Source organism: Ammospiza caudacuta, chromosome 5 (assembly GCF_027887145.1).
Source record: "Ammospiza caudacuta isolate bAmmCau1 chromosome 5, bAmmCau1.pri, whole genome shotgun sequence".
In the NCBI taxonomy this organism is placed as follows: Eukaryota; Metazoa; Chordata; class Aves; order Passeriformes; family Passerellidae; genus Ammospiza; species Ammospiza caudacuta.
Genome location: NC_080597.1, coordinates 31,963,738 through 31,990,054, shown reverse-complemented (window position 1 = coordinate 31,990,054; position 26,317 = coordinate 31,963,738). Strand labels below are relative to the sequence as shown.

The window sequence follows — 26,317 nt, the reverse complement described above, 5'->3', positions numbered from 1 at the left end:
CAGCTTGAGCTTGTAGAATTCTGTACTCAGCCACTACTTACAAATTGCATGCCGTTTTCAATGCTACTAAAAAGACAACATCTTGAAAACGCATTACTGCAGTTTTTCTGAAACAAAACTTTTTATGCTGAATATATGATTATAATCAGTCTTTGAAGTCAACATTAACTTTAAAGAATACTATATAATTTTATTTGACAAATATTGCAGTGAAGGGGTCTTCTGAGAATCTTCTCTTCTGACTTTTTCCACTGTTGAATTTAAACTCCAAAAATAAAGGACCAATAAAAAGATCTCACTAGGAGGGATAAATTCCAACCACAGTAGATACACTGCATGTAAGGAAATACATCTCCAGCCAGTGAACCTCATGCTCTGCTGTTATGAAAGTCTTTCCTAACCAAGGAAATGTATTTTTGTTAAACCCTACGTTTTTCATATTTTTCTTCAGCAGACCTTGTATGTTTCCATAAATTTTTCAGTGACTAATAATATAGTAGACCTTGTATGTTTCCATAAAATTTGCAGTGACTAGATATACAGTAATATCTCACTCCCTATGATCACTTTTGAAAGGCATGAAAAATTGCCCTTATTTGTCTTCTTTTTTTCTGATTCTAAATGTGACTACATGCAATAGGCTTTTGTTAAAAAGAATCAGTGCAAGATTTACACACAAAATTTTAAGGTCACAGGACACTCATTCCATTCTTTCCATGAGCTGCAGACCATATCAAATTGTCTAAATTAGTAACACAAAGAATAACACTCTTTTATTAGTTTGCATTTATAAGAGTATTAAAGAAACAGATTGTATAGTGACCCCTTCAAGCCACAAAAATGTTGTCACTGTATTCTTCATAATCCAGCTAACTTATACAAGACCCAGCAGTAACAATCAGACTGATAGAATAAGTTCCTAGAAGACAGAAAAAGCACAGAAGTACTAACACTCCTAGGTTTTGCAATTATTCTAAAATAATTACATTTATTAATTAAATGCTGTCCTAACAGAGCCACCTAAATAGGTTTACATTAATCCACAGACACTGGAGACAATTCTAACTATTCCTCTAAACTAAAGTCTCTTGACTTTATTGTATTATTATTTTCTCATTACTATATTCCTCAAAATGTCTCCCCTGAAGATGATTATGATTCATAGACATGCAAATTTAAAAAAACAAATTACCTTTTTCTTTAGAGTGGATATCATCACATATATGTAGGTCCAAGTGGGAAATTACTAAGTGATAAGAAGTTTCCTTAACATCAAAATCTTTAAACAATTTTACTATTGCATCATTTTGATCAGGTGCTGCTGTTGTCTGGTGCGCTTTCACCTGCTGGGAGCTGGGTGCAGGGGCAGAGCTCTGAAAAAATATTTAGTCAATCACATCAATTTATGATGTTTATTGCTTCTTTCAAGCATAAGTATCTGTCTCCTTACACAACACAGGCATTTGAAACAAGGAAAAATCTGCATGACATGCGTTCCCCCTTGGATCATTACTGAGATTTAAGTTTAATGTTTGAAAGTAAAGCTAAGTTGATCTAATGGCTGTGTGCACTGTACTGCACTGCCAGGGCACACCCCATTCTCCCCATTCCTCACACTTCCTTACACCCCTATCACTCACAGCACTGGTATTTTTCTAGCTTTTGTTGCAAGCTGTTCAGGGAACAAAACCAACAGTGGGCTCCATTCTGCTAATTTAGTTCCTCAGGCTACATCACAACAGGGTCAAGCATAAGTCAGTGCCAGTGTCAGAGAACAGGTGAGATGCAAGTACAGGGCACTGAAGAACCAGAACCTCCCTGCTCAAGAGCAGGTACCCATTACATTGCTGTGGCTAAACCTTCACATCACAGCATAAGGCATCAGGGCCAGCAAAAGAACTGAACTCTGTTACAGTCCATTGGCTTTACTCTAAGAGATCCTCTACAACTGACTGTACTCAGTAATCAACCACGTTTTATTTTATAGGACTTATCTTCTATAAGTGTATTTGTCCTGCTTCTTCACACACAAGAAGAGGTGCCTCCCCTCAACACTCACAAAGCCCAGGTGGTCTAGCCTGCTCTGTGTGCTGAAGAACACCAAGATTTACATGCAGCATCAGCAGCACAGATATGCCAGCAGAAATATATTTAAAGTAGAATTGGTTTTCACTATATACTCCAACAAGAGCTGCATGAAGGTAAGCTGTTAATAAAACCTACTTTTTCAGTACCAGGAGAACAAACTGGACAAGCATGTTAAATTATTATAGTAACCATATCTACCCACACATTAAGTTTACTTTAGTGTGTCTTAATTATTTAAATTCATAACCATAAAATACTTGGAGAACAAATTTCCTAAACAGTCAATAAAGAGTTAAGTAAATACAGAAGTCTAAACACTCTGTACATGGGTAAAGAAATAGAACTACTTTTTTTTTCTGCAGTTAGCATCAATACACAAAATCTTGCAAAGTAAAGACTATTTTAAACTATGATTAATTCCTGGTATAATTTAGGATATACAGCTGAATGAAAATGAGTAACTGAACATTCTCTAAAATAAAGTAACACAACTAACCACACTGTGTTGTTTTGTAGAACACCTGATAATGATACAGTGAGACAATTAATCCTCATACCTGGGCTGTTTCAGAAGCCAAGCTTTTCCTCTGTTCTGCTGATTTCTCTATGGCTTCACTAAGAGATTTGGCATACTGCACCATGGCTTTCAATTGGGAATCAGTCAAAACCCACAGCAAATCATCCAGAATCAGAACCAGTTTGGATGCCACAACATTACAGTCTTTTAACTGTAAAATAAAAATTTTAAGACATCGAACTAAGTACTTAGATTTCTTATATTAAATATGTGGGGTAAAGAAAAGCTTCATGCAAAAAGCAATAACAAGCATTTTTTTATTCTAAATCTTATTCCTCTTACTAATTAAGGAGTACCTAACACACAGTATATTTATGCTTCACTCTATGTATTTGGCATGCATCAGATATTAAACTGCTGCATTTCTCTGAATGTAAGCAGTGTAAATATTACCAGAATCTAGAGAGAGAAAACAATAAGATAAACAACAATAAACAAAGCTCTGCAGATCAAACCATTTTATTAATGGGACCTATATAAGGTCTTCATTTTCAAAATCTGTCTGCAGTATTTCTTGTAAACTCTGCAGTCTTACATGTTATTATAAATTTAGTTCAGGGAATTCTACATTCAATATGGTCTAAATTTAAAATCTTTACTATGTACATGTATGCATTAAGAGCATGAGTTATAAATTAAAAAATAAAATAAGACTTCAAATTTTTCAAGTTTACCCTTCTTTTAAGCGTGACTCTAATTTTTGATTGGTTAGTAATCAGTCGAACTGGAGCACTCATTATTTCATGCTTAGAACTCTGGATTGCATCAGCTTCTATTCTGATCATCTGCCAGTTGATTTCTTTAAAAGTCAAGACCTTTAAGACAGAAAAAAAGAGAAAAACACCTTGATGCAATATGGCAGCTACTTGCACCTAGCCCTGTGCATGTGTATATATACATCTGTACATATGTACACAAAAACTCACATGAGCCATACAGTCAGAACAAATACAACTCACTTGTTGTTCCACCTAAAGGTGTCAGGAAGCCCTCACCCTGCTTGTCACAGAAACACTAAGCTACTTCCAAGCAGGCTGAGGTAAAAAGCAGCATTTAAAATATTCAGAAGAAAATAAAAGTTAAGCTATTGCATGCTAGGTTGCTTTTGGGAGAGAAAAAAAATGATAGTTTAGTTTAGCTTTAAAATGTTAAATAAGAAAAGGGCAGGGGATGAAGCAAAGCTACAGCATAGGAGAGGTTTTTTTTTGGAGTGTATTATTTCAATTAAAAAAGAAATTTAAACATTGAGCACACAGCATGCCATGAATACCCCACAAGCTCTGAATCCACTACATGGATTTCTACAAGGCACAGCAAGCAAATGTTAGAGTAATGACAACACAAGAGCATCAAGTACAGCTGGACACTGAAAATCAAATACGGAAAGATGAACGACTGTCCAGCAGGACCATCATGGAGAACATCAAATGAACAGGATATCAGTAGGAAAAACCAGTAATTCCTGTTTACCTAAAACTCCTTCCTGCATGATTTGGATGATGGGATCAAGTTCCCCCAGTAAGTTCACAGATAACACTAAGCTGGGAGAGAGTTGATCTGCTGGGGGATAAGAAGGCACTGAAGAGGGATCTGGACAGTTTGGATTGATGGGCAGGGACAATTTTATGATGCTCAGCAAGGCCAGGTGCTTGGTCCTGCACCTGGGTCACAACAACTGCAAGCAACACCATAGGCTGGGGGCAGAGTGACTCTTCAGTACTGGGTCCCTCACTTCAGCACAGACACAGAGGTGGCTGGATCATGCTCACAGAAGGTAAAGGGTCTGGAGCGCAAATCTTGTGAGGAGCATCTGAGGGAAATAAGCATGTTTAGCCTGGAGAAAAGAAGGCTCAGAAGCGACCTTATTGCTCTCTACAACTGCCTGAGGGGAGACTGTGCAAATATGGGGATTGGTTTCTTTTCCTAGGCAGGAGACAAGACTAGCAACAGGAAAAGAGCAAATGGCCTCTAGCTGCACCAGGGGAGGTTAAGGAAGGGACATGAGGAAGAATTTATTCACTAGAAGGGTGGTTAAGCATTGGAATGGGCTGCCTAGGGAATTGTTAGAGTCACCATCCCTAGAGAGTTTCAAGAAATGACTGGATGCAGCACTTAGTGCTGTGGTTTAGCGGGCATGGTGACGTTTGGTCAAAAGATCTTGCAGGTCTTTTCCAACCTTAATGATTCCATGATTACTCTCTGAAGAAACAAGGATCAGCCATGAGTAAAGAGCAAGATGGAAGAATTTGTTTGGTATATGACTTATTCTTACTTGTCATTCTCCTCTTGTCAATTTGAAAACCTTACAGCATATGTCCTGAGAAATGCAGAGACTTAAGTAAATCATACCCAGTGTGTCTAGAAAGGAGGTACACTCCATCAAGTGAGCAAGATGCAAAGTGCAGTGCAAAGCATACTGAAACACTTTTTGCAGAAAAGCAGAATACATATCCTCTTCATACAGGAGATGCAGTGTGATCAAAAGCTTTTAAGTATTCTAAGGAGATTGCTTATTATATTAATAATGTAGCTACAGTGCAAAGCTAAATGATTATGCCCTAAATATATGGTTTAGCACATGTTATCTTCAAAGTACAGCACTGGTTTTGGTTTTTCACCTTTTCATGCAATTTGCTGCTAACAAATTATTCACTGTAATATCTAGAAATTTGTTTCTGGTATTAATTGGATAGGAAAGGAACACTCTCCCAGGGAAAGCTCTGTTGTGTACAGGTCAACTCTTCAGAATCAAATTCTTCCTAAAAACCACAAAATCAAAAAATCTGGCAATACAAAACTCCATCTAGTCAAAGTTTAATTTTTCCCATTCAAACTTCATTAACATGGGAGCATAAGCATACAAATAAGCTGCAGGAAAGGAAAACAGTCAGAATAATAGTTTTCAGCTTCTTACTTTTGTGGCATTTTCAACTGATATTCTCTAGGGGTTTCTTTCCCTACATAAAAATCAACTACCAGACTCAACTCTGGAGTAAGCTGGCCAGATGTATGATGCTAAAACAAGTCTCCTTGAATACAATATTTATAATCAACCTTGCACTCAGCATACAATTAACTTTGCTTACCTGGAAGAAGGCAAATGAATGATGTACAACAAACTAGTGCTTCCATGTGTTACTCTCCAGGACAGTAGAAACATATATACTTTACTGCTATTACTTTTTTATATATGCATAAGATTTAGGTATTCCCAGAAAATAATTGCACAAGAACTTGACTAAATTTAATTTAAAACTGCTTTAGAAAAAAAAATCCTTATCAAGCAAATTCTCACAAGCAAATAAATAACCAGATAAAACTTGTAAAATATAATTCCTGCTGCTGTTGTTATTATTATTATTATTACTACTACTACTAATAACAACAATAATAACAAAAAGCACAACTTCTTATCCTTCCATATTTAATATACAGTTCTTTGTTCTTTCAGTACTCTCCAAGTCTGGCTCAGTTTGCATTTTAGAACAGTCATTCACTTGGAGAACATAGGAGGGAAACCATACACCTGCTTGCCTTGGTCTTTGTTCTTGCCTAAGCATCCATGTTGGCTCTTTGATCTGACTCACATCCACCAGTTTTACATATTTGTGCTCCTAAAGAGCAACTGAAATTACTGAGCACAGAATGTCTCTATTCCCAGTAATGTTTTCTACCCTGTAAAAGGGTGAAATTCAACTTCTTCCTTTATCACAAAAACAAGGGGAAAAAGTTAGTAAATGGTATTATTTACCTCTCCACGTTGAGCTTCTTGTATTCTGGTAAATCTAAGGTCAGCATGTTCCCAGTTTGCATTTACACTATATATTCTCAGCTGGGAAAGTTCAAATGAAGCATTAAAGGCTTTTGCACCAATCCTTATTATGATGGAGTTCACAGAAACTGAAATGCCTTCTACCACTTTTTCAGCAAAGCCATATTCACTAAAAAGGGAAATGCCAACATATTAAATATAAACCGAGTGAAAGGGCACAAAATTAAACAGATTAAATAAATTATGAAACAGATGTTAAAATAAATGAAGTCACTAATGTACTCTACAGTTAGCAACTTTTACTCAATACACTTGATGCAGTTTACAATAATTTTCACTCTGTGATTCTGATCTCTACATAAGAATATATATTTGACTAAGATCAATCTACACAAATTAAAACATTTAATACAATCCTTTGATGTTAAATTACATGGATGAGATGTTAAATTACATGGATGTATGTATTATATGTTATTATACATACATTAAAAAGCAGTCTACATCATTATGCAGAAAGCTTACTCTTCTTTATAAACATAAGGAGTAATTAATGTCAAATTAATTACTTGACAATTCTAGTCTGGTTAGTATTTATGTCTATAAGCCAAAATATTTTGTCCATTAAAAATAATAACTTTCAGATATTCAAAATAGTATAAAGTATTTACATTATTTCACTCTATAAAGAAAGGCATCCTAAATGGTGGCTACACTTCTACAGTAAATCAACATGCATTCCAGTATTAAAAAAGATTAAGCTGTTGTAAATAATTTTTAAATAAAAATCTTATATGTTCTGAATGTTTTAGATTAGTGTATGGGAAACTGAATATTAAATATTATTTTAACATCTAAAAATTTCCACCCTTTTGTTTTCTTGTGGGTTTTTTCTGCTTGTTTTAAAAAAATCCCCAAAAACTTGTGTGGTTTGTCATTCCTTTTCCTTTTTCAACTTTCATTCTACACAAAATCTCTATGGCTGTGATTATCAAGCTGTACCTTAGGAGGCACAGAGGCCCATGGACTTCTATACATTGCATAGAAGTTACTACAAGAAAAAATATTGTATCATCAAATTTATTTCTCTGTATATAGGGCCCTGTGACCATGGAAAAATGTTTTGAGTCCGTGTAGAGGAAATTACATAAAATCACTGATGTCATGTTGTGTTGTCCCATCAAATTGCATAAGTTTTGGGCTACAAAGTGTGCATGTAATCTTTCAGTAAGAATCAGTTGATACAATTAAGGAAATGGAACTTCAAAACACTGCACTAACAAAAAACCCTTAAAACTCTTTAGACAAAACAAAAAAGTAAAATTTTTAAAACAATCATGAACATTATATGTATTTTCAAAATGAATGAAGGCAAGATACCATTCATTTTTTAAAAACTTAATATCAATTAAACTCAGAAAATACCTGATATAGCAGTTGCACCCCTATGGAATGTACCTTGCAAGCTCTATATCTAGTTCTATATCTTCTCTCCAGACTTGGGCCTGGATAACTCCATTATCACTACACTACTTCACACATAAGCAATAAAATAAAAGTTTGGAGGAGATGGGAATGGCAGGCTGCAACCCTATATACTTCTAAAAATTTAAATTTTCAGAAGTACACAGTCAATCTGTTTTACATAATGCCAAACCTTTTTTGACCAATTACAGGTAAGTACCATCACTGACCTCTGCCCGGATGCAGTTGCTATAGGAGAGGGTCCATTAGGGGCACGTGGCTCTTCACATGTGCTCATTTCCATTACAACTTTATCCAAGGACTTGAAAAACAAAACAAAACAAAACAAAATTGGAGACCTTAGAGGTAACAAAGTAAATAGATGACATATGAAGAACCAAAATCCAAAAAAAAAAGGTCAGTTGAGAACTTTTTCTGAAATATACATAAAACATTTCCTACCACGTCAATTTTTCCACAAACTTTTGTAATGCACTAGAATTATCTTTTTTAAACTATTTCTTATGTTTTTGAGTTCTAACACACACCCCCCAGTCAAATATTGTATCTTAAAATTCTTGATCCCCGAATATTATTTATCCAACACATCAATTTTCAAAAATCACATTTCAAAATGGACATGCTTTAATGTGTAGTTTTCTGAACTTTCTTTCTATATGGTTGTTCTTTCAATGAAATACTTAATATTTAATGCAAGCTGATTCAAAGCACAACAGTTAAGATTTTTTCCCTAACTGCAGCTTTCTACCAGCCCTTTTGAATTCCCCCATTTATGTTCTGAGATCAGACAAATACCAAAACCCCTTTGTCCTCAATTTTAGATTTTTCATGATTCAACCTGCCTTAACTACTAGATTATTATCATATTGTATTAATCATGCCCATTGTCATAATCTGCTTGCTCAACATTTTTCTGTGCTATTCTTATCCATGAAAACCTGGCTACAGCCAAAAAATTCATGAAGTGTCTAGTCTGGGTTTATTTATACTTCACTGTATTTTGATGCTTAAAGGGAAGCAATAGCTGTTAAGAGTAAATTTGGACATTTTAGAATTAGTTTTTTAGCTGTCTCAATGATTATCTTTCCTTGAAAACAACAGAGAAATAAACCAAGAAAAAAAATCCCTTCGTTTGAGGATGGTGAGGGGAAGCCAAGATTTCTCCCAGTTATCCTAACAGTTTTGGATGTTTGACCACTCTTTTAAAAATTCCCTTTACTACATGACTAGCGCACAGAACAGTAGGACATGGATTCAAGGAGACTGCACAATATAAAAAAAGAGGTAACGAAGAATGCCTGGATGCAGGTCTATGTCTTTTTTCACTGGCAACTTCTGTAATTGGATAGAGTTAAAACCAAAATCACTGCTCAAAACTATCCTGTTTATCATATAAAACCAGAACTGGATCATGAACAAACAGTATGTGCCACTATGTCAACAGACTGATTCTCACAAAGGGCAACTCAGCTTAGTGAAAGTCCCTTTGGCTAGACAAGTGGGTTCTAGTTATCCAGTAAGCTGTGCTAAAAGAGGATGCTATTCCAATTCAATTCAACTCTCAGTAGCAAAAATATCCCTTCTTCCCATCCCTGCCAAAATACCAGAAGTTCAGTGATGTAGTGAAGGGCTGAGGTTTGGCACTTGGGCACCAAATTCACTTTCCTTTAGAAATCACAAAGGCTGTTGTACAATCTACCATTGAATAGTGAACTTTTGTTACATATTTAATGCACTTGTTCAAGGACACCTTTACGTAAAAAAGATTACCTTGAAAGTTATTTTAGCCTCAAAGAGTGCTAATGTAAGCTCAACAGGAGCTAACCAAACAGTGCCTTGCTACCATAGGTCGAAGTGTGTCATGTTTAAGAATAGCACAGCTTAAACCCATTTCCTAATTTGGCAATTGCATCTCCCAGCCAAATGGTTGAATCATCTCACCTCAGCATTACCAGGCTTTAAGTTCTGGATGTCAGGAAGAAGCAGTACAGATGTAAGTACATTCCAACTGGGTCACTAGCAAATGCATCAATTATTTAAAACAACATGTCTTTCCCAAGTCTGATTCAGAATGAAGGAATTACAAGCACATTCACTGCAAGACTGGGAAGCATGACAGCTAAAGGAATGTTCACTCTTAAGCAAATGCAATTGAGAAAGTTTACTTATCATCAAATACATTACCTCTTGTGCTACCACAATTGTTAGTATATTTAAAGAACAAAGGAGAAAAGATGCAAGAATTAATGCGACTTCTAATTGTTGTTGAGTTCTATTTACACATTTTTCCTCCTATTTATATCCAGGCTGAATCCTAAGTGGTTATAAAAACCCTATAAATGCCATAGCTGAGATCACTATGTAAAGTACAGATGTAGAACTGAAAAGTCCTAGAAAAGACCGCTCCAAAAGAAAGGCAGGAACTTCTAAAAGAGGTGACTTGGACAAATAACTACCCTTCAGGTAAGCCCAAATGAACATGCAATGACTAAAAATGTGACAGAAGTGAGCTAACAGTCAAACATTACAGTGATTACACTGAAGCCACAGATTAGGAAAATAAACCTACCAAGGAAAACATTAAGGCATTTTGCCTTGATCTGCTGCTACCCAGAGGACACTTAGTAAAGGCCAGTTAATGTTTCAGTTATTTCCAGAATCATATCAAGAGAACTATATAAATATTGATATAGATTCTGCTACTCACAGTACATTTCAGAGTTTATTTCAGAACTCACCAAAGAGATGGGATGTGTTTTCAATTTTGTCCATGGTATCTGCAAGAGAAAACACTACTCTAAAGCAAATTAAATATTAAAAATACAGTAAAATAAATCACACAGAATGTGTTCTAAGCATACAAATTATATTTCTAGCTTCTGAACTCAGCATAACATTACTTTCAAAATATTAAGTTCATCTGAACATACTGTGTGGTAACTTTATGCACACTAGGTGTTAAAAAGTTTGAACTTCAAAATCTACTTATCACTGAGTAGAAAAACAGAGGAACAAAGTAGAATCTGTCTCCTTAACAGTGAGTTGTCAAGCATCAGAAAAAGCATCACAGCCTTGCACATTATTTCCTTTAAAAGGAAAAAAAAAAGTACATTTCCTTTGTTGATCTACAACTAATTAGATGTCTGCAACAAAACATCAAGTTCACTGCATTTAGAAAAATCAGTACAATCTCCCATTGTGGGAAAAAAAAAGCAAAGAAAGAACACTAAAAAACCATAAACAAACTCCACCTAAAGACTAAGGAGGTGTTAATGTTTCACCTGATTGTAACTTCAGTCAAAAATAAGGCATACTTCATTTCTTAATCCCATGTTCATATATTGTGGTAGAGATGATACACATTGTTTCAATTATTAGCAGCCACAATGTTCAAAAATGCAGTATCTCCTAGATTTACTGTTTGCACACATTTCCCACAGAGATCAGAATCCCTCCAAAAGGTATTTTTGGAAACAGGAACAGAGCAAGAGGGAAAGCAATAAATGAAGAGGAGTGAAGGGAGAACACACAAAAAAAGAGAATAACAAATAATGATGATAGACTAAGTACTACAGACAAATACAAACTTTTACCTCTACATTTTCAAAACAGGCAGGAATGAATTCTACTCAGGAAGAAAAAAAAATTAAAAATAATCCCTCTTATTTTCATTATTTCCAGATGTATTTTATGTCATCACATGAGAAAGAAAAATAAGGCAGAAATGATTGCTGATAAAATCTTCATTGTTCTTTAAAATTTTATCAAGCACTTATCAGAATTTCCTATTAATACAAAGTTGCTTGAAAGTTTACAAAGACAAAACAAAAAGAAAAAATAATTGGTTAATTACCACTCCAGTCTAATAAAACACTCACCCTAATGGATGCTTTATTACAAAACACCTTGTTTATAGCCAGCCATGTTGGAAGATCCAGCATGTTCTGGAGTACCTCTTGATCCAACTCTAAATTGGTCAGCTGACCTTCCCCCTTTAACGTGCTCAGGTTGATCTTGTCAGGTGACAGATTTTTGGTGAACCTAAAAACAAACACCCCTTAAGTAAATATATATAAAGCAATCAAAGTTATCTTGCATATCAGTGGCAATTTAACTTAAAGCAATGGTCCGGGGGTGAAGAAATCTTTGATAAATTTCACCCAGGAAAGAAATGGTATGATGTAATTGATTTGTCCCTCTAATTTTTTCATCTCATTAGCTCAATTTATAAATACATAAACAAAAATATATTGTGAGATATCTTCTAATGTTTCTGTTGAACTATTTATTTTAAACTATATAAAGTAGAATTGAATCTATTTCACTCTTTAATTTTTTGAAAGGAGAAAAAATCCCAAACCCCTAAAATTACTGTCATAAACAGTACCTTTCTATATTTAGTTAAAATCTTGCAATAAAACAGTTTTATTTACAATATTAATTCGATTTAGTTATAGAATTTAAAGACCAATTAGAAATACATATACAACAGCATGAGGTATATAAAATATTGGATGAAAACTTGAAAGCTCAATATGATATCCATGTGGTAAAAAGTGTAACTAGTTAAAAGCGTACATATAAATTACTTTATATTTCAAATGCACTCGGATTTGATGATACAATGAAACAACCTGTGTGACTGTGTCAAATGGTTCACATCCTTGTGAGACAGTATGACAGAGCCCATGGGTACCTTGCCTTCAAACCAACAGCTGTAGCATTGTATCTACCATAAGCTATGAACAGGCTATACTTTGCCACACTTTCAATCTGCCATGAAAAAATTGTTTCTGCTCACGAATTGAGTCTAGTTTTGCAAGACTAGGGAGTAGAAAATACTGCTGTTGGCAGTATGCTTTGTGACTTTTCCCACCAAAATCTCCTGGTGCTGCTATTCTCCCGGCAGAGAGCAAAGGGCTTTGTCTGTCCTCAATGAGGGAACATCACTCTGCAGCAATGCCCCAGGAGGTGCAATTCCAGCATTTCCTTTCCATTCAAGAGACCAGCTTCTAACTGAACTACAAGGTCCTCATTAAGTCTGATTCTGGAGGAGATGTGGAAGAAGATGAAGAAGGTCAGCAAGCTTTCATTTTCCTCTTAACAGTTTCCAAATACAGCTTGAAACAGAGAAGGCATTTTTTGAGTCCAACTTCCTGACTCCATTCTGGGATGGTTAGGATGAAAATGCATTTACCTAGCCTGACAAAATACAAGCAGTATGTATTTGCAAATAATACTAGACATGTTTCTTATGACAGAAGTACTGCAGTTGTTACTGTATTGCTTACAGTCATAAATTATCCACAAGCAATGAGATGTAATTCTGTGAATAATATAGTTTCAGTACTAAAAATATATTGAGATAAGGGTATTGATAAATGTATTCTCCTTGGTAACTAATGTATTTCTAAATGGTCTGTTTAGAAACATTATGAGGGGAATAAGGGACTTGAATTATTTTCTTTTCTGGTTACCCTTTTTTCTTGCTTTCAACAAGAAAGAATAATGACAAGAGCTAAATAATGTTCCTCATTAAAACAACCTATTAGTAACAGCAAAATATAAAATTTCCTATCTCAGAAACCATTGCAAAGTCTCATCTGACTCAGGTAGCACAAAATTCCTAGAAGATAAAAAGCAGTCATTGAGTGTTTTCAGTCACCTAGTAGTACCTCTCAGTCTTGACTTTCTACGTAAGGGTCAACATAAGAATTACAAACTGGTGTCATTTAAAGTCACATTTACACAGCAAATGCAAAACCATTCTGCCATTACACACACACAAGTCTCCTGAGACACATGCTCTGTGAAAGAAGTCCCCCTCAGAGTTCCCTGTAGTTCAGCCACACCAGAAATGCCTCTCAGATTGGAGACAGATCTAAGCATTATCCTGGATCACAGCTGCAGACACATCAGAGGAAACACACAGGACCTACAAAAAGAGGTTTTCAAATTTCAGAGTAAGAAAAATACCAAAATACCAATCAGGGGGAGAATGGCAACAGCAAAGCCATTTTTGAGTTACTTTCCATTTCCTTCCAATAAACAAAATAGAAGCCAGTTTCTCTCACCATGGAGCAGAAGGACAGGGAAAAAATTCAAGGACCATCACTTTTTCTATATATAATTTTTTTTAATTCTTCACTCAGAAGAGACAGACATAAGATGATCTCTGCCTGTTAGGACTGTACTCTTCATGTCAAAAGTCATGGAAGGAAACTCTCAACAGGGGAGCAGAGAGAAGATATTCTTCACATAATTGTTTTCACAGATTGATTTTCAGTTTTACAAACTACACTTTCTTTCTCAAAACATATCTGAGGTTTGAATTACTGTGTGATAGTATAGATTTCAATACAGCTTTAATATTGAATTTCATAAGTAGAATAATGCTGTAAAATATTTACAGTTTAAATGCAAGAATCCAGAAATACAAATTTGTCAATATCACAAGCTGCCTGACACAGCTCCTTTGGGTACATCTACACACCTATGCAGTTACAGATAAATGGTTCAATTTACAAAGTACAGACTAAGAGTTTTGAGAAAAGCATAAAAGACTGTACAGTAACAGTGCAGTATTAGGAATCAAAGAGGAGTAAGTTACAATCAATGTATTTTGTCAGGACACAACAGCTCTTTCAGTTCTCTCCCTCTAAAATAACTCAAAACCTACATAAAAGATGCATTTATTTCCTTGCCTAAATTATTTATTTTCTATAGATTTGTTTGTAATACCACTGGCTTGGAGCTTCACCATTCTGGCAGAGAAGATGGCCAAGAAGTTGAAAACAGAAACAAAAAAAAACCCAAAACAGGTAGAGAAGATGGGAAAACACTCTTCTGAAGCCACAAGCTTATGGTTTGCATAGGGAAGGCCACAAACCACACGAAGCTTAGAGCAGTGCTCCCCAAAGGTCTGAAGTGAATACCAGGTGCCTTGTCAAGTTTGACAATAGAAATTCCAACCTCTGGATTTAGCAGAGAAATAAGAGAAGTCTGGATCACATTTGGACACAGATTCTCAGATGTTTGGCACATCTCCTGAATATACAACTGCTTTCCCCAGCTCTACCAAGTGCCTTCACTGCTTTTTAAATAAAAGTTCCTCAGCAATATGAGTCTAAATGTATGCTCTAATCATGATAAATTATCAAATCACAGTATGTACCACAAGTTTTGCTTATCTCCTTGTTATGAATTCAAACTGCTTAAACAACAGGCTTTGAAAAAGGGAAGCATGACCTACTAAGCACTGGCAACTGGATCAATAATAGAACAGCAGAAATGGAACATGAAGATAACTGGGGTTTTTTTACTGTTTCACCTGGTTGAACCATGTTATTTGATCACTAAGGAATATTAAACCATTTCTGAAACAAGAAAAATGGTCTTTTTCAATTGAGTTTCTCGGGAAGATATTTCCTTCCCATGACTCTAAGTAACAGAATGAAGGAAGTCTACTACTATTCAGCTCACTATACCACTTCAAACTTTAGGATTTCAAGTATGGAAGAGGAATAGAACTAACTCTCTGTCAAATTTCCCACAGGAAAAAAAATATTGGGATCACCAGTGTATACTGTTACAATTGAGTTCCTCTCATTCAACACAACACCACAAATCATAGCTGATTTTAAGTAACTGGCTTGATCAAGTACACCCCTCACTATCTGTGACACCCAACTGGATCCCTCTTACACCCTCCAACATCAGCTTGTACATGAGAAAGGTATCACCCCTTTTCCCACTGGTATTGTGGCTACTCCACACAAATTCCTACACGCTTTATCCAATCTCACCATGAACATTTGCACAATTGTCTGATATGGATTTGGGGTCTGAGTGCAAGATGGAGAACCCTCCATGGCTTGCTGGATGTCCAGCATGGAGAGGATCTGCATCACCTCCTGCAAAGCACTTTGTGAAGGTGCTCATCACCCAACCCCTTGGAGCAGGACAGGGCATTTCCTTGTTTACACACCCAGCTGGACCTACTGCTCTTGGGCTGGCCATGAGTTATAGCACACTGGACAGATCCAAAATAGCACCTACAACCCTACAGCTTCAGGTGGGACTTTTCATGCTACTGTATAGGACCTTAAGCACCTAACAGTTACCAGGCTTTTTGACCTATCATAGTCTAAGAACTAATCTTCCTTTCCAGGGATACCACTAATTAGGACCTTGGCTCAACAAGGAACCCATATTTGTGTAACACATCTGGTGCAGTGTCACACCACCTCCTGATCCATCCCATTGTAGGAGCCCTGAATAATACATCTGCTTTGCTGACACTTTTCAAATAATTGCTTCCATTTCATTACAACACAAAAAGACTTCAGCACAGACTCCCACTCCACGTGACTTCCTAAAGACGTCTTAGAACACTGCTACTCACTTCAAGACCTGTTCCACACTTTCTCAAATACTGACATCCCCACCAAGTACGTAATGCCTCCCCTAGTTAATTCTGTAATAACACATATAGGACATTATTTTCTTTCCATTTAGAAAAGCTGTATTGCTTCCTTTTTGGGTACAGGCAGAACTGAGACAGCTGCTGTCATCAGTGGTTATTATCTAATTATGTGTCATGAAGCAGATCTGCAGAGACACAGCCAAGCACTGTGCATAAATGAGGAGCTTGCACTGCACAAATGATTATCATGTCGCAAGTAAAACATTGCTCAAGCAATTTACCTTTCATTTATGATAAACCCTCACATAGATCAATATTAAGCTTTTCTATTCCATGAGTCTTTTCACATCAAGCAGAGAAATGGCCAATATGATCAACCCAAAAGAAATTTATTCAAATATGACAGTCCTATACATCATGCCTTAACGATATAGTGAGTACAAGATAATATAAAATCCTGAATATATCAAACAATAAGTGGCAATACATACACAAGTTCCCCATCCCAGGCAGCAAAAAAACTACCTCAATTTGGTTATAATTGATAACTATTAAATATACTTAAACTATTAAAAAAAACCCCAAACTTAAACTATTAAAAATACCACTTAAAATACAATATTCTGTACCTAATGCAAAAAAAAGCCATTTGGTGAAAAATAACTTCAGAAATTTAAAATCATTAAATAATGATACAGCGTAAAAGCATAATACCTGCTTTTTGGAAATGGTATCATGTATTTATATGACATTAGCAGGTATCTTTTTTAATGGTAACTGATCAGATCTCACAACAAAGTAAGATCTTTTTGATAAGATATTAACTATAAGAACTTTTAATTTTAAATAAATAAATAAAATCAGTCACTTTCTTCTGTAAACTAGTTTAAGAGCTGTCTGATCCTTCAAGTATATCAAATACAGAGCTAATACACAATAAGTAATGAAAAAGAATTAAGTAGATGCAAATAATAAACAGTAAATGTCATATAGCCTAAAGATATTGGGAAATACCCAGATTACATTTAGAAAATACACGTCAAGGTATGTTTATAATGGGATTGCTGATTTAGTTCACAAACCCAAATTTAGTTTAGTACTTACAAAAATCCCAAAGAATCCAAAACACACAGCTGCATACAAACAATTATTTTTTGCATAATTTTAAATTACAAAAAGAAACAGGAGTGGAAACTCAAGTAACATTTTACAGAGCTCACTTCACTCCTAAATTTATATAAATACATACCACCTCTTACATTTACTCTACAAAGGTGGGAGAGGGGAAGTTACCTGAGGGCAAGGTATTCAGACATAAGGCCCCTATTCCTGGTGAAAGCAAGTGGTCAGTTGCCACGGCTTCAGAGAAGCTTCTGGTACTCATTTTGGTAGTAAGGATATTCACAGCAAACCAATCTCCACCAGAGCCAGCTGGGATCGCTGTAGGGAACGGGACACAGGGGACACACAAGGGATCAAGTTCAAAGGGAAAAAGGAGTGATACAATAATGTAAGAGAGTTTTAGCTGAAGATAACTGCAGTTACAACAGTTTGTTACACATCATGACACTACAGAATTGAAAAGGAAACAGGCCTGTGTAAAACACTAGATTCCTGTGCGAGTATCCCTTGCTGTCTGATACTACAGTACTGGAACCCTGTTTAAATGAACAGCTTATGAATAAAATTTTAATCATGCAGAAAAGATCGATACAATGTAGCCAAGTCATTTCAGGGACACCCAGTAAATACATTTGGAAGATGAGGAAGAAGATAGCCCAAAGATGCAGCATAAGAGGGTTTTATTTTTAAATGGGAGACAATTTTTCAGTTTTGTTTTGCTTAGCCTGAGATTTCTCATATTATTTGTTCCTACTTACAGTGTCTCAACCTCAGCTATTCAAAATTCACACTAAAGAAACCTGATTCTAGAGATGTAGGGGAATGGGACTTCTAGATTTGTTTTTGTGTTTGGGGTGGTGCTACAAAGACCTGCACACATTTGGCAGTCTCATTTTGCAGGCTATGAAATTTTAGTACAATCGACTCTTCAAAAAAAAAGCTCTCTGCTAACTGTCTTCACTTCAAAGAGATACTTCAGCTTAAATATAATTAATTCCTACACTTTCACCCTTTTGGTTGCAACAAAATGCAAACATTTGGACAGTGACCTTGGTAGGCAGTTTGTTGGGATATCAGAACAGAATTTAGGAGATTTATCACTAAAGTGACTTACAGATACCTAGTTACAAATTATTCTTCTCAAGTCTCCAGACCCCAATAATGGAAGAAACCACGACATGAAAACTATTTCAGAAGTAGGCAACCACGTAACTTTCAGATTCCTGGGTGGCTGGATCGAAGTGTTACTTCCTTGGGAGTCAGAAGGAGCAAGTGTGTCTGAGGTAAAAAACCCAAAACTCTGGTGTTTTCAAGCTAAATGGTAAAGATGCATGGCAGAGCTGCCACCAAATCTGTGCTGGGAACATTCTTCTTCCAGCAAGGCTCGTACATCCATCCAGGGGAGGCTGGAAGAACTAAAAAGCACAGCCTAGTTCGAACTCCTTCCTCTCCTGTGTTTCCTTACTGAAAAAGAAGATAATGAAGAGACCTGAACCTTGGTTAGCACCAACTCCACAAAGGTGTACTCCTGCAGGAGTTACTGGATTGAGAAACCGGGGTTGTTGTGCAAGTGGCCAAACCCAAGATACTCTTGATACAACTGAGTAATTACTTGTTAGCAATTATTCTGATGATTCACAAAAAAAAAAAAACTGTGAAGTAAATCACTTTGCATAAGCTTTTATAATTCCATTAATGTCTCATCAGAAATTATCTGATCTCCTTTGTCCAATCTTCTTGTAGAAAAAAAGAAAAAAATATACCAAGACACTTTAAAAAGCACCGCTCATTCTTGGAGTTATTTAGTACTGACGTTTATTCTGCTTCAATATTAAAAAAACCCCTCAAAACACTAAGGCTTTGGCAGGAGAAATAACAAATTTTAAAAAAATGCAACTGTGGGCTAGTTTTGATTCTTACATACTCCATAATCACTTGACCTTAAAGGACAATTTTATTCCTTACAGTTTTTATTTAAATACCCATTTTTCCCAGGGAATACTTCATACTACTGTGTCAGATACTTGAACAGAGCAATCTTCAAGATAATTTTCATTGTGAAACTTACTCATATTCTGAGAACTCTTTAAAGAAAATGATCACATGCAACTCAAATGGTGCTGATTAATTCCTCTTGATTGTGCAAAAGTAGTAGTTTTTATTATGTATGCACAAGAGTTGTCTGACTTCAGCAAAGCTTCAGCAGAGCTTTAATTGTACAATGCCTGTAGAATTAGCATTTAGATTTATAATACATTTGCAAAAATAACGTAAAACAAACTGAAATGCTCAAGTCAAATTCTGTGAGTTTACTTTATTAATCCAAATCCTACTGAAAGCTTAAGAGATCTTTCTGAGACATAACACAAGATTTAATATCAAATCTTAATAAAGGTAATGATTTAGAATTTTTCCAGAAAATGCATTATTGCTAATTTATCTCCAAAATACATGTATAATTTCATAAAGCACCACAGCAATTTCAGTTTGAATTCTGGAAGATGTTCTGTTACATAGTATTAAAATGCAATATGATACATGAAACTACTAACAAAAACAGAAGAGAGTCAAAGTTTTTTATTTCTGTTTTAAAAAGCATTTATTGATTCTTACATGCTCATCAGAACATTACTAAGATGTTCACACAGAAGAAACTGTTGGCACGAAGTCTCCACTTAAATACTACAAGTACTGATTTTCAAACATAAGGGAATTTAGGAAATACAGGATTACAGTGAAATTTTAAATTGCTCTTTCTCCTTCGTGTCTGCTGTCTAAAGCAGTTCTGTTTTACTACTTGTAGTTTTTTAGGCTTATTCTTTCCCTAGGTGCAGCATTTAAGACAGACATAATGCTAACACCTTCTGCAAGCATTCAGATACAATACAGACTCATTCAGAATGAGAGAGATTATTATGTCTACATTGTGTTCTGCAATTTTCTCACATACTACACAAGCCAATGAAGTCAGTCACCTAGAATACACTCTGCAAAATTAGTACAAGCAAAGAGAGAAGCGGAAAAGCACACACTTTGTGTTCTTTGGCTAGCTAAAGGAATTGGATAACTTTAACAAAACTAAAGTGACACAGAAGTAGAATACACAAAACTGAAAATAAGCAAAAACCTACTTATTTTGCTACTAGCAGAATTTTCTAAGTTCATCCAAACAATTTTGGTCATTCACTTTCAGGAAGGAAATGGCCCATTCCAGCCCAATAAAGGTGTTACACTGCTTTACCTAAAAGAAATCAGATCCCTTGAGAGGACAACATTCCTCCCCAATCAAGCATGTCTGACTGGTTTAAAACCAGGTCAATATGCAGGGTAAATACTTTGGTAGGATGCATATCAGTTGTACCAGATGATGTAGGATACCATTGTTTATATCAGTACCAGCTGATTCCTGATATTCATACAATTAGGATGTTATTCTTTGTACAACCATTCTCCATATGAGCTTTAGAATGACTTCCTAATTATGAGATGAAAACAATTGTCACAAAACTCGCTGCAATTTTCCTCTACTGAAATCTTAGTATGTTCACATCTATTGATTCAGATAAGCAAAAGCAAAGGTCTAAGTTCATGCAGAACATTAACTAATGACACAACTGAAAACAATTTCTGCCATACCAAACACTTCAAAACCTCTTACTGTTTTCTTTGTGGAAAATAAAGATGCAAACTGGAACTTTTTAAGTTGAACTACGTGCTATCATTAATAAACTTAAGAGTTAATATTAATTGAGGTGAAGACTGTCATATTCAGTGTGGCTACTTATCAGACCAGCAAAGTTTATAAGTTTGCTTTCATGCTTCTTACACAAACAAACAAAACTGTTTTTCACAGAAAGGCATGGATCATGCAAATACACAGAAGACTCAGACTGCTCATTAACTAGAAAGCGAATTTCAATGAGACTGGTATCCAAAACTAAAAAACACCTGAAAACACCCTTACACAAGTCTGAGTTAGTAATACCTGATCTCTGTATGCACCTCCCATCCAAAAAACCCAAGATTTAAACTCCTGCTATGGAGATGATCCCCTCAAAACCAGAGACAGTATTACAGTAACCCCACAGTGAACTTGCACAGGGCAATCTAGATTCCTACTGGAAATCTTTAACACCATTGTTTCATACACTTGTCCACCAAGTCTGAGAAAAAAGAACGAATGCTGAAGGATATCTGCAATCATCACAGCAGAGCACTAAACAGAAAACTCTGCAATAAAAAGGTGCTGTTCAACAACAATTCTCTCACCACTGAAAATACGTAACAAATGAAGATTCAACACAAGTTCCAGTTCAATGAGGAAGACCTTTACAGTACAAGTGAGTAATCCCAACACTACAGAGAAGACTTCTCCTAGGGATGGAGTATCTTTCCTACCTCTGTAAAGGATGATGCTGTTATCCAGACGCTTGTTTTCATTTTAGGGCACATATGAAACCAAGACACTCCATCAACTGCATTCAGTAAAACCTCACCTAACACAACATGGAGATGTCACAATTTCAAGCCTCCAAATGGCAAATTCATCTCTTCAGTTTAGTTGATACAATTAGTTTCATATCCTACACCAAGCACCACATAATGTGAAGAACAACAAAAACAGACATAGTTTGTTCCTAGCCCTTCCCTCCTCATTTTCTATCACAGCCTTGGAAAACAATGCATGTTGAAGATAGAGAACATTTAAAAAAAATTTAAAAGACTGAAAAAGCAAAAAACTCATCACCACATCCTGACATGAGATAAAGACTTGTTAAAAACTGAATAAAATAAGCTTTATTACCTTCACTGCTCTTAAACTCTAACACAGCAACAATAACCCCTTTATAAAGGTAAAAAGTAATTTGGATATCAAAACCATTTCAAAATGCAGTTTGGGTCATCTTCTTATTCTCAGACTTTAAAGACTCATACTTATGAAATATTTTCACTGTCTAACAAACGTAGAATGATGAGGGCTCCTTCTACACCAGTGTCCATTATCAGTTCATCTAATAAAAGCACTGTGAACTGCTAAATGGAAACTGCATTGCTCAATGACACAATGCTTCCAAATTTGTAAATACAGTACCTAGATAGGAAAAAGAGTAAAAACATGACTAACAGATATTGCAGTGATCTTCATGGCAAACATTGCCAAATCAATGATGATTTGGGGAGCTGGACAAGATTTAAAGATCCCTTCCAACCTCAACTGTTCTGTGGTTTGTGGCAAAAAAATCAAAGCACTTCTCTGTAACTCAAGGTACAAATTCATATCTTTGTTCAAACATAAAGAGAAATAAAATATTAAAAAATGAAAATAAATCAAGATAAGAGGGTAATTCTTTCCACTACATATGTACCTCTTCCAATAAATTTTAGTCCTGCAACTAATGCCTGCTTAGCTGAAGCAGGCAGCAGTTGCAAGAAACTATGAAAACTGCAGAACAGTAACTCTTATAGTAAGAGTAAAAAGTGAAAGCGTCTTTTGGCACGCTCTCTATTACAGGAAATTCATTATGTATTTGGCTCCTTAGTCACACTCTCACAAAACTTATTAATGAAAATCCTGAATGAATACTTTTATATTTTTTGCAGAAAAGTCAAGGCCCTGAAATTTAAGCTCATGTCACTTGAATTCTGCTTTCCTGAGTTATGAGCTTCTGAAACCACTGAAACACCTGTTCTGCAGGAAGTAAAGGTATTATCTGAACATGTAATGAACAACACCCATAGCAAGGGGCTTAATAATGCTGTCTACAGTTTAGGCATCAAAAACACTCTTTGAATAGTATGGATTGTGAGCATCAAGTTCAACTTGCAAGCCACATACCACTGGATATATCCCATAAGCTTTCCAGAAGTGATAAAATCTGTCATAATCATTTGACAGAGCCTTGTTGAGTAAACATTATCACAACAGACAAGAGAGGAATCACAAACATGACAAAGAACTTATTTCTAATCTATTCAGCTGCTCATTTGAAAAACTGGACAACAACCGAGGCATCTTACTCATGCTTAGTTCCCAGATACATTTTAGAGTTAACCTGTAGCACAGAGACTAGAGCTCACTTCTCTTCCAGTACAGCTTGCTACATACATATCCCTACAGGAAACAAGCTGCTAAATCCAGCTATTCCAAGCACACTGCTGATTAGAAACCTGACTCAAGGCTGATGACATCTTCTCCTTGCATTTCCATTCACACGGTGCTCTGTCATTTTCATGCAAAGAGATTTCTTTGTCAGCATTCCCTGCTACATAACTCATGAGCAGGGCAGAGCAGAAAAATTATTCTACTACTGCTCCATACATCACATTTAGCAGATAGATATCAAAGGATTTGGAATGAGAATTATGTTCTCCATACGCATCAACAACAGATTAGTCAAATGACAATCTGTCACTTCATTTTGTTTGATTCTCTATAAACACTTTTAAGATATACTACACTAAAGTGGAATAGAACATTTTGTAAGAAAAAAAAAAGTATTTCAGATTGTATTTTTTAAGATATAAAAGTAAGCTGTGAAGAATTAGCAACGCTATGGTATTATGACAGATCAAGTACCTAACAGGTTTTTGCCTCTCTTGAGAAAATGGGAGAAACCTGATGTGGCTTTTTAAAACTGTATAAATCAGATTGTGTACTTTCTGTGATTTCTCCATCTTTTAAGCACACGACATTGACAGCTAAGAAATTTACAGGAGGCTTGTTTTGTTTTAGGCCGCGAGGCACCTTAGACATTATTTTAGTCACCCAGAAAACCACGAACTTATTTTCACCTCTCTGCATGCACCTTTCTGTGGCCCGGCCTCACCTGCTGGGTGTCTCAAGAGCTCGGAATTGGCGAGCTGAGTGCAAGGACACAGGCCGAGCTGCCCCAGCCCGGCCAGCAGCGCACCGCGGCGGCTCTGCTCGCCCCCGCCGCCCGGGAATCACGGGGGTCGGGGTCTGCCCCGCTTCTCTGCCCCCCGCACGCCTCGGGCAGCGGGGGCGGGCACCGTCAGCCCGGCGGTGACTCACTCGGTGACTCCCTCCTGCGCCAGGCAGGAGACCGAGCCCCCTCCCCGCCAGCGCCGCCAGGCACCGGGCGAAGGAGCCGGGGCCAGGGGCCAGCTAAGCGGCTGTGGCCGCCGGACAGCCCCACACGAGCGCGCAGCCACCTCATCCGCCTCCAAATCACTACGAGGAGGCGTCTTCGGTTCCCCCTTCTGCGCGCAGAATGGACCCGGTGCCCCCGCCCAGCGCCCAGACCGGGGGTCGCTCACCGGGACAGGGACCCGCAGTCGCCCCCTCCCCGCAGCGTCTCAGCTGCCCGGTGCACCGCGCCCCACTGACCTGGAGAGATGCTTCAGGATCTGCTTCTTGATAATCCCCGCCATGGTGTCTGCCTGCCCGCGCCCCTCACGACGACCAGCCGGGACCGGGAACGCGCCTCATCCCTGCGCCCGCCCCTGCCCGAGGTGGGGAGAGCGCCGGGAGCGGAGCCGCTATCCCCACTCGCGCTTACTCGACGCCCGGCGCCATCTTGGCCGCAGCATCGCCTGGTGACGGGGGCGAGACGGGGCGGGACGGGCCCGGGCCCCCGCCCCGCGCGGAGAGCGGCGGCTCCGGGCGGGCAGGGCGGCGCGGGGAACGGGGGCACGGCCCGGGAACGGGGACAGGGACAGGCGCACGGGCACTCGTGGCGCCATGGGCAAGGGCAGTGGCGCCTCCGCCCTTCGCTTGTTCACAGACCCCCTGCCCGCCTGCTCAGCATCTCTGTCTCCATTCAGCGCCCAAAGCCTCTGCCCACCTCAGCCCCACCGCCCACCTTTCCCCCGCTCTCTTTCGCCAGCTGTTTCTTTCATCCCTCTTCAGCCTTCCCATCTCCAAATTCTGGAAGCTGTCTCTGCATCCCCGCCTGTGGCTCCATCCCTCTCCCGCCTGTGGAGCGTGTCCCAGCACCATCACACCTTTGCCTGGGCCTGATCGCGGACAAGCGCAAAGATAGGAGAGCTGCAGCTTCTACAGCACCGCAGAAAAGAAACAAGGCTGGATAAGATAAAGAGCTTACCGGCAGAAACTTACAATGCTATGGCAAGAAATTTACATGTACACACACACAAACATATAAATATCCTATCCCCAAATTGCTCAAACCCAGAGACTTGTAAAATCAGGTTGTTCCCCAGATGCTTACATTTTGCTGGATATCTGTGACAAGTATATAGCCTATGAGTTATTTTACTTTTGAGAGAACAGCCTCTCATGCTGTAGCAAAATCTCCAAGTCAGTTAAGAAATTAATATCTTGCATTAGTTTTGTTCATCCAAACACGGTTTTGTAACCCTTTTCCTCTGGCACTCCCTCATTCATAAAAGGCATCTTGAAATATTTCAGTGGTGGGTGAGCAAGTATCCTAAAAACATTAAAACATTACCTGGAAAAAGAAAAAAAAGAAAAAGAAAAAATTATCAGTCAGAAAAAAAAAAGTTTCAGATGTGACCTCCATACACAAGATGGGCCTCTGTAATAGAGCCTGAGCGGCAGAGGAAAGACATCAAATACTATTTTCTCTGCTTCTCATATACATAACATTAATAATTTACAAGTGATGAACGAAAACCCCAAGGACCTTTAAGTCAGAAATATGAAGCAGCATAGAAAAAATAGGTCAGGAGATGAACATTTTCAATTGATTTTTCCAGGCATTTAAAAATCAGTCAGTTGTGTAATACTGACCTCATTATACTCTTAAGGAGATTTATAATGTAGGAATGAGCTGTGTATGAAGCTAACATTTTTATGCCTGTTTTACGTTCAGTTTTCTCAATTAGGAAAAAGTCTACCAGTATC

The 26,317-nt window shown here is 37.3% G+C and overlaps 1 protein-coding gene across 2 annotated transcripts in view; it reads right to left on the bottom strand.

Moving 5' to 3' along the window:
• Positions 1-24,993, bottom strand: part of BLTP3B (bridge-like lipid transfer protein family member 3B) — a 47,319-nt gene extending 22,326 nt beyond the window's left edge. The window contains exons 1-8 of one of the 2 annotated variants that reach the window (XM_058804586.1): positions 24,818-24,993; positions 11,801-11,963; positions 10,661-10,699; positions 8,132-8,223; positions 6,417-6,606; positions 3,340-3,480; positions 2,646-2,816; positions 1,193-1,373 (exon numbers count right to left, since the gene is read on the bottom strand). In XM_058804586.1, the coding sequence (XP_058660569.1) occupies positions 1,193-1,373; positions 2,646-2,816; positions 3,340-3,480; positions 6,417-6,606; positions 8,132-8,223; positions 10,661-10,699; positions 11,801-11,963; positions 24,818-24,861 (1,021 nt within the window). In that variant the 5' untranslated portion in view covers positions 24,862-24,993. The remainder of the gene's footprint in view (positions 1-1,192; positions 1,374-2,645; positions 2,817-3,339; positions 3,481-6,416; positions 6,607-8,131; positions 8,224-10,660; positions 10,700-11,800; positions 11,964-24,817) is intronic. The other variant, XM_058804587.1, reaches the window with a different exon arrangement.
• Positions 24,994-26,317: the final 1,324 nt, after the last annotated feature.